The sequence below is a fragment of the Puma concolor genome, chromosome A3 (genome assembly GCF_028749965.1).
Source record: "Puma concolor isolate L17-30 chromosome A3, mPumCon1.1.hap2, whole genome shotgun sequence".
Taxonomy (NCBI): Eukaryota; Metazoa; Chordata; class Mammalia; order Carnivora; family Felidae; genus Puma; species Puma concolor.
This window is the reverse complement of record NC_141669.1, coordinates 50,488,113-50,500,182: the sequence shown is the minus strand read 5'-3', so window position 1 is coordinate 50,500,182 and position 12,070 is coordinate 50,488,113. Positions and strand designations below refer to the sequence as shown.

Genomic DNA, 12,070 nt, shown 5'->3' with positions numbered 1-12,070 from the left:
GCCCCAGGGCAGGCTCTAGTGCAAATAGTTGTCTTTGCTTATGAACTCTTAACACGTCCTGGGAATGAGTGGCATCCTCTGCACTTGGCCTTCAGCTGTGGTTGCTTAGCTAGTCTCGCCATGAGTTTCAGCCTGGTCTTCACATTATTGCTAAGGTGAACTTTCTGGATCACAGGTCTTTCTGTGATTCCTACTGTCCAAAAGTTAGAATCCAAGCTCCTCAGTGGCAGACAGGGCCTTTTATGTTTGCACTCCTGATTACTTCTAGTTTGATGGCCTGCTTATCCCAGCAGTCTTCGCCGTGTGTGTATTTTCAAATAGTATTTCAGGCATGTTCCCATTGCCTGAAATGCCCTTCTTCTGCCTCTTTTCTTCGTTACTCTGTAACTGGCAGACTCCTATTTATCATTCCCAGACTCTCTAGATAAGGCAAATCCCTCCCTTAGACACTGACCTTTCTCTTCCATGCGCTCCACTGTTCTTGGCACATGGTGCTGTATGTCTTTGTTCATAGGCCTGTCTTTGTATATCCCCAGGGATTAAGCATCATGCTGGTGGATCACAGATGCTTAATCTTTGTTAAACTAGATCGTGTTGCTGAGCCTTTTCCGCCACTGAAACAGAGAATCCTGTTTAGTGGTCTCTGCTTCCACCTACTTCCATAGATACGGTAAAACACCAGGATAGTTGGGAGGTGCCATCACCAATTATCAAATTTTCTCCATTTCTGATCTTGTCCCAGGTTTTGTACAATTTAACAGATTTTTGAAAATCCCCTATACTGGTCCAGATTTTCTCTCCATGGACTGAAATTGGGACAGAGATTCAATTTGGTGTAGGCTACTTAAAAATGAAAATAGATCCAGATAGACTGCTTTTCTCTTAACACCTTCGTATGTTAAAAATCCGTGGCATTTGTAATGGTGTAGAATCCTAACCTGAGGGGTGGGATGAGAAGCCAGGCAGAGATATAACTGGGACATGTGATACCCCTGGGCCTTGGGTCTGCTGCTTAGGGAGGCTGTTACAGTGAGATCTGTCTTCTCATCCTAGCAATGTGGGAACAGCCTTGACTTCTCAGTTTTCTAAAATCTCTTGAATGAGTGCCATCTGAGTGTGGAGATTCATCTGCCTCTGGACTTGGGATAGCCTGTGCTTTTGCTCATGGGTGACGTAGTACAGTGATTCCTGTCCAGTTTAGAGCACTATGTAGGAGCGCCCTACCATCTTCCCAGTAATAACTGAGGCCGACTTTCTTGCCCCTGGATTTCTCTTTTCCATTTTCGAGACTTCTGTGTTTTCAGTCATCAGGTTGCCCCACTTTTTTCATGGCTTCTCATTCAGAATGCCAAGGTATCACATTTGGCAGAGGGGCTCCTGGAAATGGGCTGGAATCCTTTCTTGACTATTACCTCCATTTAATCTTTTTTCTTAAGTAAGCTCTACGCCCAACATGGGGCTTGAACTCACAACCCCAAGATCAAGAGTCATTTGCTCCACTGACTGGGCCAGGCAGGTACCCCTCCACTTGATCTTTGATATTTAGATAGCTTTCTTTGATAGCCTTTCTGCCCTTTGCTAATTAACCATACTGTTACTTTATTCCACTGGTATTGGAGTACCTGGTGTTTTGATTCTTAGACCTGCTTTTATCCTGGCATTCAATAATCTATACTTAAGTAATGTGTAGTTTTTCTCTATATTCTTTTCCCCCAGTATTTTCAGTTTTCATTCTATGTAGTATTCTGTAAAAATTTCCTTTTCTAAAGTTGAGTACCTTTTATATTGTAATCATGTTATGTCATACTTGTTACTTGACCCCAATAACTATGTCTCTCCACTTCTGGTGGACCAGCAAAGGCCTTTACTGAGACACTGGCTAGCCTGAGAAATCCTAAGCCCTCAGCCTTCCAGGCCATTGCTTAGTCTCTTATCTAAAACCCAAGGAGTCTACCTCATGGCCATTACCTTCGGTCAAGGTCTGAGTCACTGAAGGAAGAATCAGAATGAGTAACTCCAACTGGAAGATCTTTTTCCTGGCAGGAAAATTAAAATGTCAGTTGTGGAGCAGGTTTGAGGACCATACTGGAGAAGGCCTTTCTCCAGTGCCTCCCTCACCCTCCTTCCTATTCTCTAACCCCTATGGCCAACACTACACAAGAGAAATTCAGGGGCCTCACAGGGATGGGTGACTTCACCAGACGGTTCTCAGCCAGGTTAGGTGGGTGTGAGGCATGGGCGGGGCCAGGGAAGAGTGAGAAAGGGTGATGGAAATATACAAATGGCAAGGAGGAAGGAAAATTAGAAACAAAAAAGGAAAGGTACCTCTGACAGAGAGTGATGGGAAGCCCTTCAAGGGCCCTGGCAGGATTCTAATCTGGGTCCTGTAGAAAAGGTGGCAAGTCCTATATTAGGAGCACTGGGGTCAGGACTCAAGTGGAATCTTTCTGATTACTCTCAGACAAGGCTATGTTGTCTTGACAGAAGTGTGCACTGGGAGGGCGCTGACGCTGGGAGGGGGTAAAGGCAGCCACAGATGCCCCAGGATCTTCGTAAGCAAAGCCCCATCTCTCCCAGACAGCCTCCATTTCAGCAGGAGGAAGGTACCTGTGATTCATATGGAAGCACAGCCCAACCACTAAAACCTCCCCTTCTGACAAAAATTTGTGATCCCAATGCTATACTATTTCTCTAAAGGAGACAACTCAGCTGGGATTTGAACTCCCAATCATTTTCAATAACCACTGGAAAACATGGGAGGCTCAGGGATTCAGGATTGGGTAAATGTGGTCTGAAATGATTCAAGAGAGGGCCAGGTAGTGCCATAGACATCAGGAGGCACCAGGGGAAAGGAAGGAATGAAGGACTTTGCCCAAATGGAAGTGAAGATTGATCACTGGCGTCTGCAGGGTTTGATTCTGGGTTTCTATTTGGTTGAAGTCTCAGTCCTTGTGACCCAGTTCTCATTGAACTCTGCCTACCACAGGAGTCCTCTAGCTTCTAAGATTATTAGATCCCCCTGAATTAAAGATGAAAGTTCCTTGGAGGAAGAGCTGGAGGATTAGTAGTAAGTAGGAAGGGAGAGACACCATGTGTTTTACTTACTGGCAATGCAGTGGATACCATTTTGGGGATCTGACTGGACACTTTCCATGGGAATCTTTATAACTGAGGGAGGAGGGAACTGGGGCTGGAGAGAAACAGTGGGAAAAGCTGATAAACACCAGCAATACAACAGCTTTGGCTTTCTTGCCAAGATGGAAAATACATGCACCACAATGTGTGCCAACCACCATCCTCTTTACATCTAAACACTTAGGAGGTGCTACAAATACCCTGGGGCCCGCTGAGGGGCAATCATAGTTAGCCTGCTGTCCTAGACAAGACAGAAGTCTTCCAGGAACGTTATTGATCAGAACAGTTCCAACTGTTAGAGTAACCAATCTCTTGGGAGTGAATCTCACACAATGGCTGGTGTTGCTGTAAAGACACGTGTAAAATGAATTTATGTAAATCGAATCCCATTTTTCCATTGAATTTTTCATGCTTTTCCCCAACCCTGCAGAAGTTCCTGGCACGTGGTAGCCACTCAAATATTTATTGAATGAATCAATGAAAGAATAAGTATTTGTCTTTAAAAGGCACTTAGATTCTCCGTTTCTTTGTTCTCAAGCCTATCTTTGCAAACCAACTAAATCACCAATGAAAAACATGTGAATGAATGATGGGCCTCTTGAAGGGGAAAGTAATTAAGGACAAGGGGAGTTTGGGTCTATCACTACCATCAGAAGAGGGTTTGATTGCCACTAATCAAGGATCTGTCTGTGAACAGCTCTGATCTGCAAAAGGCAAAATCACTAGAACAGTTCAAGATAGATGCAGAAATGTGGGTTCAGGTCAAACTGGGAGAATGCAAGGACAGGCATGGTGTGAGGAGATGGCATGGGTAGCTTAGCATATTGGAAATGATCGAATTCAAAGTCAGGAACAGTTTTCTTAATTCCCTTTTAGACATTTAGCCATATGTCCATCTTGGGTAAACTACTTCCCTTTTGGGGGACCATTTCATCATCTGTAATAAGCACTTGAACTAGATAATCTTCCTGCTTAACATTTTGTGATTTACTGTAAGCTCTGGACTGGCTTCCTGTCTCTTGACTCCCTGGGTGTTTTGGGGGTGGGATGGGAAGGAAGCATGAGAGAAGAAGGGTAGATGGGGCAACCAGGTGGTCCCCAGCATCTGAGGAATGTAGCCACTCTCCTTTCAGTGAGGACATAGCCTCTCCCCCCCACCTTCTTCCCTAATACCCCAAGGGCAGGCCAAGCAAACCTTGTCCCCCAGTACTTGTCCAGGAGTCTAGTCTACTGATGTGGGTACCCATCCGACTTCTCCCCTGAGGTCTGCTCTATTCTTTGGAGATCAGTCCTCATAATCTCCATGATGGAGCTGAGTCTTCTGCCCTGTTCCATCAAGGACCTGCACTGCTATTGATAATGGCCCCAGAAACTCACAGAAATGGGAAAGAGTGGGCGTGGCAACCAGCCTTTCCCTGGATTGGGGGGGGGGGGTGGTTCATTCACTGTGGCCCTCCCTGAGAATATTCACATAAGCAAACAAGCTCTCAGCACCCCACACCAGTATGAGGAGAAGCCTCAGCTCATCCTGGATTAGGCCCAGGTGATCACAGCTGACCACTTGAGAAGCTACCTCCTCCTTGACCCTGCCAGAAATGGAGGGAGGGTTTCTTGATCTTTTCCCTTGACCCTGGCCTCACGTCCTCCCCACCTCCTCATCACTGTCCTCAGGGACCCCTTTCCTTCTCTTCTTCTTCTTATCCGTCTCCTTCTTCTCTTTCTCTGGGAGGATATTGTCAATCCAGGCCAAATCATGCTGGGAGAAGATGAGGTCCAGAAGCCTTCGAACGATGATGAGGCCCAGGATCTGTGGTGAGAGTTCAGAGAAAAACATGGGCTCAAGGCCCCAAAGTCAGATATTGTTTTTTCTCTCTCAGTCAGCTATACTCAGGGACTTTTTCTGGTGCCTTTGGAGCCATCTCAGAGCTCCCACAAACCATCATTCACCTTCTGCCCAGCTTGGTTCCTCTCATCTGGTCTTTCCTCAGTTGACTAACAAAGCCTATCAGTGACCCAGGGGAGGGAGCCTGTTGCAGCTGAGGACCAAGGACTAAAGAACTACAGTTATTCTTTAAATCAGTGGTCCTCAAACTTGAGCTTCCATCGAAACACCTGGAGGACTTGTGAATACACACACTGCTGGGTGCCACCCCCAGAGGTTGTCATTCAGCAGGTCTGGGGTGGGGCCTGAGGATCTGAATCTCTAACAAGTTCCCAGGAGATATGGATATTTCTGGATCAAAGATCACATTTTGAGACCCACTGTCCCTATTTCTGAGAGCTGCCAATCTCTCTGCTAACAAAGTATAAAGCATACTGAATAAAGTGTACTGGGATATCAGGAGTTTTTACAGTAAAGTCTAGAAAGTTTGGTTCTGTTCGGGATAAACGAATTAAAGGGAAAACACATGTGCACTTTGGGGAAGATTAAATACTGGCCTTTCAATAGACTCAATGGGCTCAGAGTAACTAGTTATAAATATTGCCCCTTCACTACCAAGAACTGGTCATTAAATGAGATCAGGGAGAAAACCATTCAGTTGAATTTAACTCTGGGTCCTCACTGACCCTTTCTAGAGAGCAAGTAGATCTAGGGAAATGGACAGACCTGGGTTTTGAAAATCCTAGCTCTGAAAACAAAATAGTGGTTGCTAGGGACAGGGGTGGGAAGAGGCACTGTCTGCATAGAAATGGTATGAGGAGGTTAAAGAACACCCTACTAACGAATGAGTGGGTCAACCAGGCAATTAGAGAAGAAATTTAAAAATATATGGAAACAAACGAAAATGAAAATACAACAATCCAAACGCTTTGGGACGCAGCAAAGGCAGTCCTGAGAGGAAAATACATTGCAATCCAGGCCTATCTCAAGAAACAAGAAAAATCCCAAATACAAAATCTAACAGCACACCTAAAGGAAATAGAAGCAGAACAGCAAAGACAGCCTAAACCCAGCAGAAGAAGAGAAATAATAAAGATCAGAGCAGAAATAAACAATATAGAATCTAAAAAAACTGTAGAGCGGATCAACGAAACCAAGAGTTGGTTTTTTGAAAAAATAAACAAAATTGACAAACCTCTAGCCAGGCTTCTCAAAAAGAAAAGGGAGATGACCCAAATAGATAAAATCATGAATGAAAATGGAATTATTACAACCAATCCCTCAGAGATACAAACAATTATCAGGGAATACTATGAAAAATTATATGCCAACAAATTGGACAACCTGGAAGAAATGGACAAATTCCTAAACACCCACACTCTTCCAAAACTCAATCAGGAAGAAATAGAAAGCTTGAACAGACCCATAACCAGCGAAGAAATTGAATCGGTTATCAAAAATCTCCCAACAAATAACAGTGCAGGACCAGATGGCTTCCCAGGGGAGTTCTACCAGACGTTTAAAGCAGAGATAATACCTATCCTTCTCAAGCTATTCCAAGAAATAGAAAGGGAAGGAAAACTTCCAGACTCATTCTATGAAGCCAGTATTACTTTGATTCCTAAACCAGCTAGAGACCCAGTAAAAAAAGAGAACTACAGGCCAATATCCCTGATGAATATGGATGCAAAAATTCTCAATAAGATACTAGCAAATCGAATTCAACGGCATATAAAAAGAATTATTCACCATCAAGTGGGATTCAAAAAAAAGAGAAGAACCATATGATCCTGTCAATCGATTCAGAAAAGGCCTTTGACAAAATCCAGCACCTTTCTTAATAAAAACCCTTGAGAAAGTCGGGATAGAAGGAACATACTTAAAGATCATAAAAGCCATTTATGAAAAGCCCACAGCTAACATCATCCTCAATGGGGAAAAACTGAGAGCTTTTTCCCTGAGATCGGGAACACGACAGGGATGCCCACTCTCACCACTGTTGTTTAACATAGTGCTGGAAGTTCTAGCATCAGCAATCAGACAACAAAAGGAAATCAAAGGCATCAAAATTGGCAAAGATGAAGTCAAGCTTTCGCTTTTTGCAGATGACATGATATCATACATGGAAAATCCGATAGACTCCACCAAAAGTCTGCTAGAACTGATACATGAATTCAGCAAAGTTGCAGGATACAAAATCAATGTACAGAAATCAGTTGCATTCTTATACACTAACAATGAAGCAACAGAAAGACAAATAAATAAACTGATCCCATTCACAATTGCACCAAGAAGCATAAAATACCTAGGAATAAATCTAACCAAAGATGTAAAAGATCTGTATGCTGAAAACTATAGAAAGCTTATGAAGGTAATTGAAGAAGATTTAAAGAAATGGAAAGACATTCCCTGCTCATGGATTGGAAGAATAAATATTGTCAAAATGTCAATACTACCCAAAGCTATCTACACATTCAATGCAATCCCAATCAAAATTGCACCAGCATTCTTCTCGAAACTAGAACAAGCAATCCTAAAATTCATATGGAACCACAAAAGGCCCTGAATAGCCAAAGTAATTTTGAAGAAGAAGACCAAAGCAGGAGGCATCACAATCCCAGACTTTAGCCTCTACTACAAAGCTGTAATCATCAAGACAGCATGGTATTGGCACAAAAACAGACACATAGACCAATGGAATAGAATAGAAACCCCAGAACTAGACCCACAAACGTATGGCCAACTCATCTTTGACAAAGCAGGAAAGAACATCCAATGGAAAAAAGACAGTCTCTTTAACAAATGGTGCTGGGAGAACTGGACAGCAACATGCAGAAGGTTGAAACTAGACCACTTTCTCACACCATTCACAAAAATAAACTCAAAATGGATAAAGGACCTGAATGTGAGACGGGAAACCATCAAAACCTTAGAGGAGAAAGCAGGAAAAGACCTCTCTGACCTCAGCCGTAGCAATCTCTTCCTCGACACATCCCCAAAGGCAAGGGAATTAAAAGCAAAAGTGAATTACTGGGACCTTATGAAGATAAAAAGCTTCTGCACAGCAAAGGAAACAACCAACAAAACTAAAAGGCAACCAACGGAATGGGAAAAGATATTTGCAAATGACATATAGGACAAAGGGCTAGTATCCAAAATCTATAAAGAGCTCACCAAATTCCACACCCGAAAAACAAATAACCCAGTGAAGAAATGGGCAGAAAACATGAATAGACACTTCTCTAAAGAAGACATCCGGATGGCCAACAGGCACATGAAAAGATGTTCAACGTCGCTCCTTATCAGGGAAATACAAATCAAAACCACACTCAGATATCACCTCATGCCAGTCAGAGTGGCCAAAATGAACAAATCAGGAGACTATAGATGCTGGAGGATGTGGAGAAACGGGAACCCTCTTGCACTGTTGGTGGGAATGCAAATTGGTGCAGCCGCTCTGGAAAGCAGTGTGGAGGTTCCTCAGAAAATTAAAAATAGACCTACCCTATGACCCAGCAATAGCACTGCTAGGAATTTATCCAAGGGATACAGGAGTACTGATGCATAGGGGCACTTGTACCCCAATGTTTATAGCAGCACTCTCAACAATAGCCAAATTATGGAAAGAGCCTAAATGTCCATCAACTGATGAATGGATAAAGAAACTGTGGTTTATATACACAATGGAATACTACATGGCAATGAGAAAAAATGAAATATGGCCTTTTGTAGCAACATGGATGGAACTAGAGAGTGTGATGCTAAGTGAAATAAGCCATACAGAGAAAGACAGATACCATATGGTTTCACTCTTATGTGGATCCTGAGAAACTTAACAGAAACCCATGGGGGAGGGGAAGGAAAAAAAAAAAAAAAGAGGTTAGAGTGGGAGAGAGCCAAAGCATAAGAGACTGTTAAAAACTGAGAACAAACTGAGGGTTGATGGGGGGTGGGAGGGAGGGGAGGGTGGGTGATGGGTATTGAGGAGGGCACCTTTTGGGATGAGCACTGGGTTTTGTACGGAAACCAATTTGACAATAAATTTCATATATTAAAAAAAAAAAATGGCATGAGGGCATTTTAGGGGTGATGGAACTATTTTCTATCATGGCTGTGGTTGCGGAACCACTACTCTGTGCATTTGTCAAAACTCAGAACCACAGAGTGAATTTTACTGCGTGTAAATAAATAAAAAAAAAAAATCAATGAAGGGAATGTAGGGGAATCTTGGCTCTGCTCCTCCTTGTTATGTGAGCTGGGTAACTTATGCATGCTCTCTGAGCCTCAGCTTTCTCACCTGTAAAGTAGGATTAGTAATAGTACTTCAGGTCTAGTGTGGACTAAATGAAACAGCACTCCATACATGCTAATTGTGACTATAATTTCATTTCTCCTTGTTAACACTGAACCCCATGAGGGCTCCATTGGGGAGGATCCATTTCCCTTTCCTTGACTGCATATTTATGCTCACCTGGTATATTACAAATACCAATGCCTGGGTTTCCCCAAAAGATACTGATTTAATTGAACTGGGGTGAGGTCTGGGCACACAATTTTAAAAAGCTCCCAAGTGATTCTAGTGGTCACCCAGGGTTGAGAATCCCAGGCAAGCACATTACAAATCCCACCTCTGCATCCTCACTTTGGCCTCTAGTCTGGCCCTGCCAGGCTTTGGGGCCCACCCAGGGCTTTCCCTAAGTACTAACCCACAGGCTCCAGCAGTAACCGCCTCCCCCCCCCCCCACCCCCTAGCCCCAGCAGGGGCCTGGGGCCACTTCCCCTGGGTGGGATTATCTAGGGGCCAGATGCAACATGTTATTGGCTGTTCTTTTCGCTTTTAATTCTGGAATAATTTCAAGATTATATAAAATTTCAAGAATAGTTAAAGAATCTCCTGCACTTTCCACAACTTCACCAAACCTCACGTTCGTGACATTAGACTATGAAATTCTTACTCTTTGGCTCTAGTTCTCCTCCCCACCCACTTATCTTTTCAAATTGTTATTTTGAATAGTTAAAAGAGTTATATTTATTTAGTACAGGTGTTCCTCTGCACTTGGTTTGAATTTTGACAGTGGGGACTTTGTGTCCTTGTTGACCTTGCCCAGCTTCTCCATTCTATCCCAGAGCCGGTAGGTTGGTGGGCTTTTGCATTTTGCTGAGTGCCTGAAACTGAGCTGGGTGGAGGCCTGTGGGCCCGCCCCCCGCAGGGGACCATCCTCCCCCCACTTTGGCAACCCCCCCCCCCCCCCACGCTGCTCCGTCTGGCCTGCACTCACGATGCGAATCTTGTTCCGTGCTTGCCTCTGTGACCCTGAGAGAGTCAGACCATCTGCGACGGTGGACCTCCCCGCGGACACCTGCCCAGGGCCAATCCACTGAGCAGGATGGGGAGCCCACGCCCACCTTACCATGACCGGGAAGATGATGGCGGCCATCGTGGACTTGAGGATCCAGAGCACCGCCAGGCAGAGTATTTGCACCAGGGTGAAGAGGTGGATTCGGCGCAGGGGCACGTGCCGCAGAAAGGCGTGGTCTGGCTGGTGCTTGGCTGGCATCAGGAAGAGCTTGCAGCGTTCCCAGAACTGTTGAGAGTGCAAGGCTCAGCCAGGTGGTGGGGACACCTTGAGTGAGGTGGCCTTGCTGGGAGCTTGGGACTGGGGGAAAGGGTGCTGCGGCAGGGTCTCATAGAAGGTAGACCCTCGTCGGTACTAAGGACGCACCGGAGGGTACTGGAGGTCTGGGAGGGGGGCCTGAGCCCTGCCCGAGGAGCAGGCCATAAATGAAAACTATGCACATTCAAGGAAAATGCAACTAATTGCAACACAAACTATCCAAGACATCTGGTGCATCACGGTAAATAAAGAACAAAACAAAATGTTTTCTTCCGCCAGAGTTGCCTTAGAGAAGAGAGAGATGTAGTGAAATGCTCATTGGAGTCAGACCCATCAGGGTTTTGAATCCTGAGCCTATTTGCTCATCTGTAAAATAGGTAACACAGCACCTATTTATATAGATTTCACTATAGAAGACCTATAAAGTGCCCGATATAGTTATTTTACTTGGCACACGGTAAATGGCAGTATCTTTATCACCATTATTCTTCCACGGCGCTGGGAAAGCAAGCACTTGGGGTTTGGGCAACATGGCAGCTGACTTCCATCCGATCAGCCTGGCGGTGGTTGGAGTGGGGAGAACCTTACCTGGATGCCATTCAGGGAGGCCACGCCCATGTAGAGGAAGACTCCATACAGCACGGGCAAGGGGATGTACTGAAATGAGACAGGGATGTGGAGCTTTGGACCCAGCTTCTGCCAGGGGCAGGCTGTTGGCTGCCCTCTTCTGCACGACAGTGCCTGCCAAGTCACAGGCAGCCTGGCCTCCCTCAGCTTGCCCCTCACCATGGAGGAGTGGGATGTTCTGGGGAACTGAGCCTCTGAGCACTGATCTGGAGCCAGTGTCATGGGAAGGGCTGACCTGCCCCCTTCTTTCTGTGCAGCTGCTCTTCCAGCCTGGCTGCTCTCTTTTGGTGCCTGCAGAAGCCATATGCTTTGGCTGAAGACACACCTTCTGGAACATGGGAAAGCTCCATAGAAAGCCCCCCCTGTTTATTCTTGTCAGCTTCTTTCCACTTCCAGCCCCAGCGGAAGACTGCCTCCCACCCCAAAAAAGCTGCATTGCTCTGGGAACCTTTAGTGAGCTGACCCACATTAGCAGAGAGTACCTGCTGACTAACAAAAATCATATACCACACACAATTGGATTTTAAAAAGAAGCAGAACAGATGTATATATGGTTTGGTGGCATTTTTCCTTCCAGTCATGCTCATAGGTAGTTTGTTAGCTTTTTAAAAAATGGGATCATACATATCATTCACACTGTTCTACAGACATCATTATGACTCTTTAGAAGCTTTTGAGGTATTTCTCTACTGTCTAAGCTGTGTTTCTGCTTCTTTCATCCTTCCCTTTATCTGCCCCTTGGGCTTACCATTGGGAACAAGACTCTGCCTCGATTCCAGGGTTGTCATATTGGAACATGTGGCAGAACACA

The 12,070-nt window shown here is 44.8% G+C and overlaps 1 protein-coding gene across 4 annotated transcripts in view; it reads right to left on the bottom strand.

Moving 5' to 3' along the window:
• SLC4A5 (solute carrier family 4 member 5) overlaps window positions 1-12,070 on the bottom strand; it is a 110,140-nt gene that overhangs the window by 2,032 nt on the left and 96,038 nt on the right. For 3 of the 4 annotated variants that reach the window (XM_086700812.1, XM_086700811.1, XM_086700814.1), the window contains 4 exons: window positions 11,221-11,289; window positions 10,429-10,602; window positions 4,787-4,942; window positions 1,969-2,036 (listed from right to left, as the gene is read on the bottom strand). In XM_086700812.1, the coding sequence (XP_086556938.1) occupies window positions 1,969-2,036; window positions 4,787-4,942; window positions 10,429-10,602; window positions 11,221-11,289 (467 nt within the window). Of the gene's footprint in view, window positions 1-1,968; window positions 2,037-3,105; window positions 3,191-4,786; window positions 4,943-10,428; window positions 10,603-11,220; window positions 11,290-12,070 lie in introns of all 4 variants that reach the window. The other variant, XM_086700813.1, reaches the window with a different exon arrangement.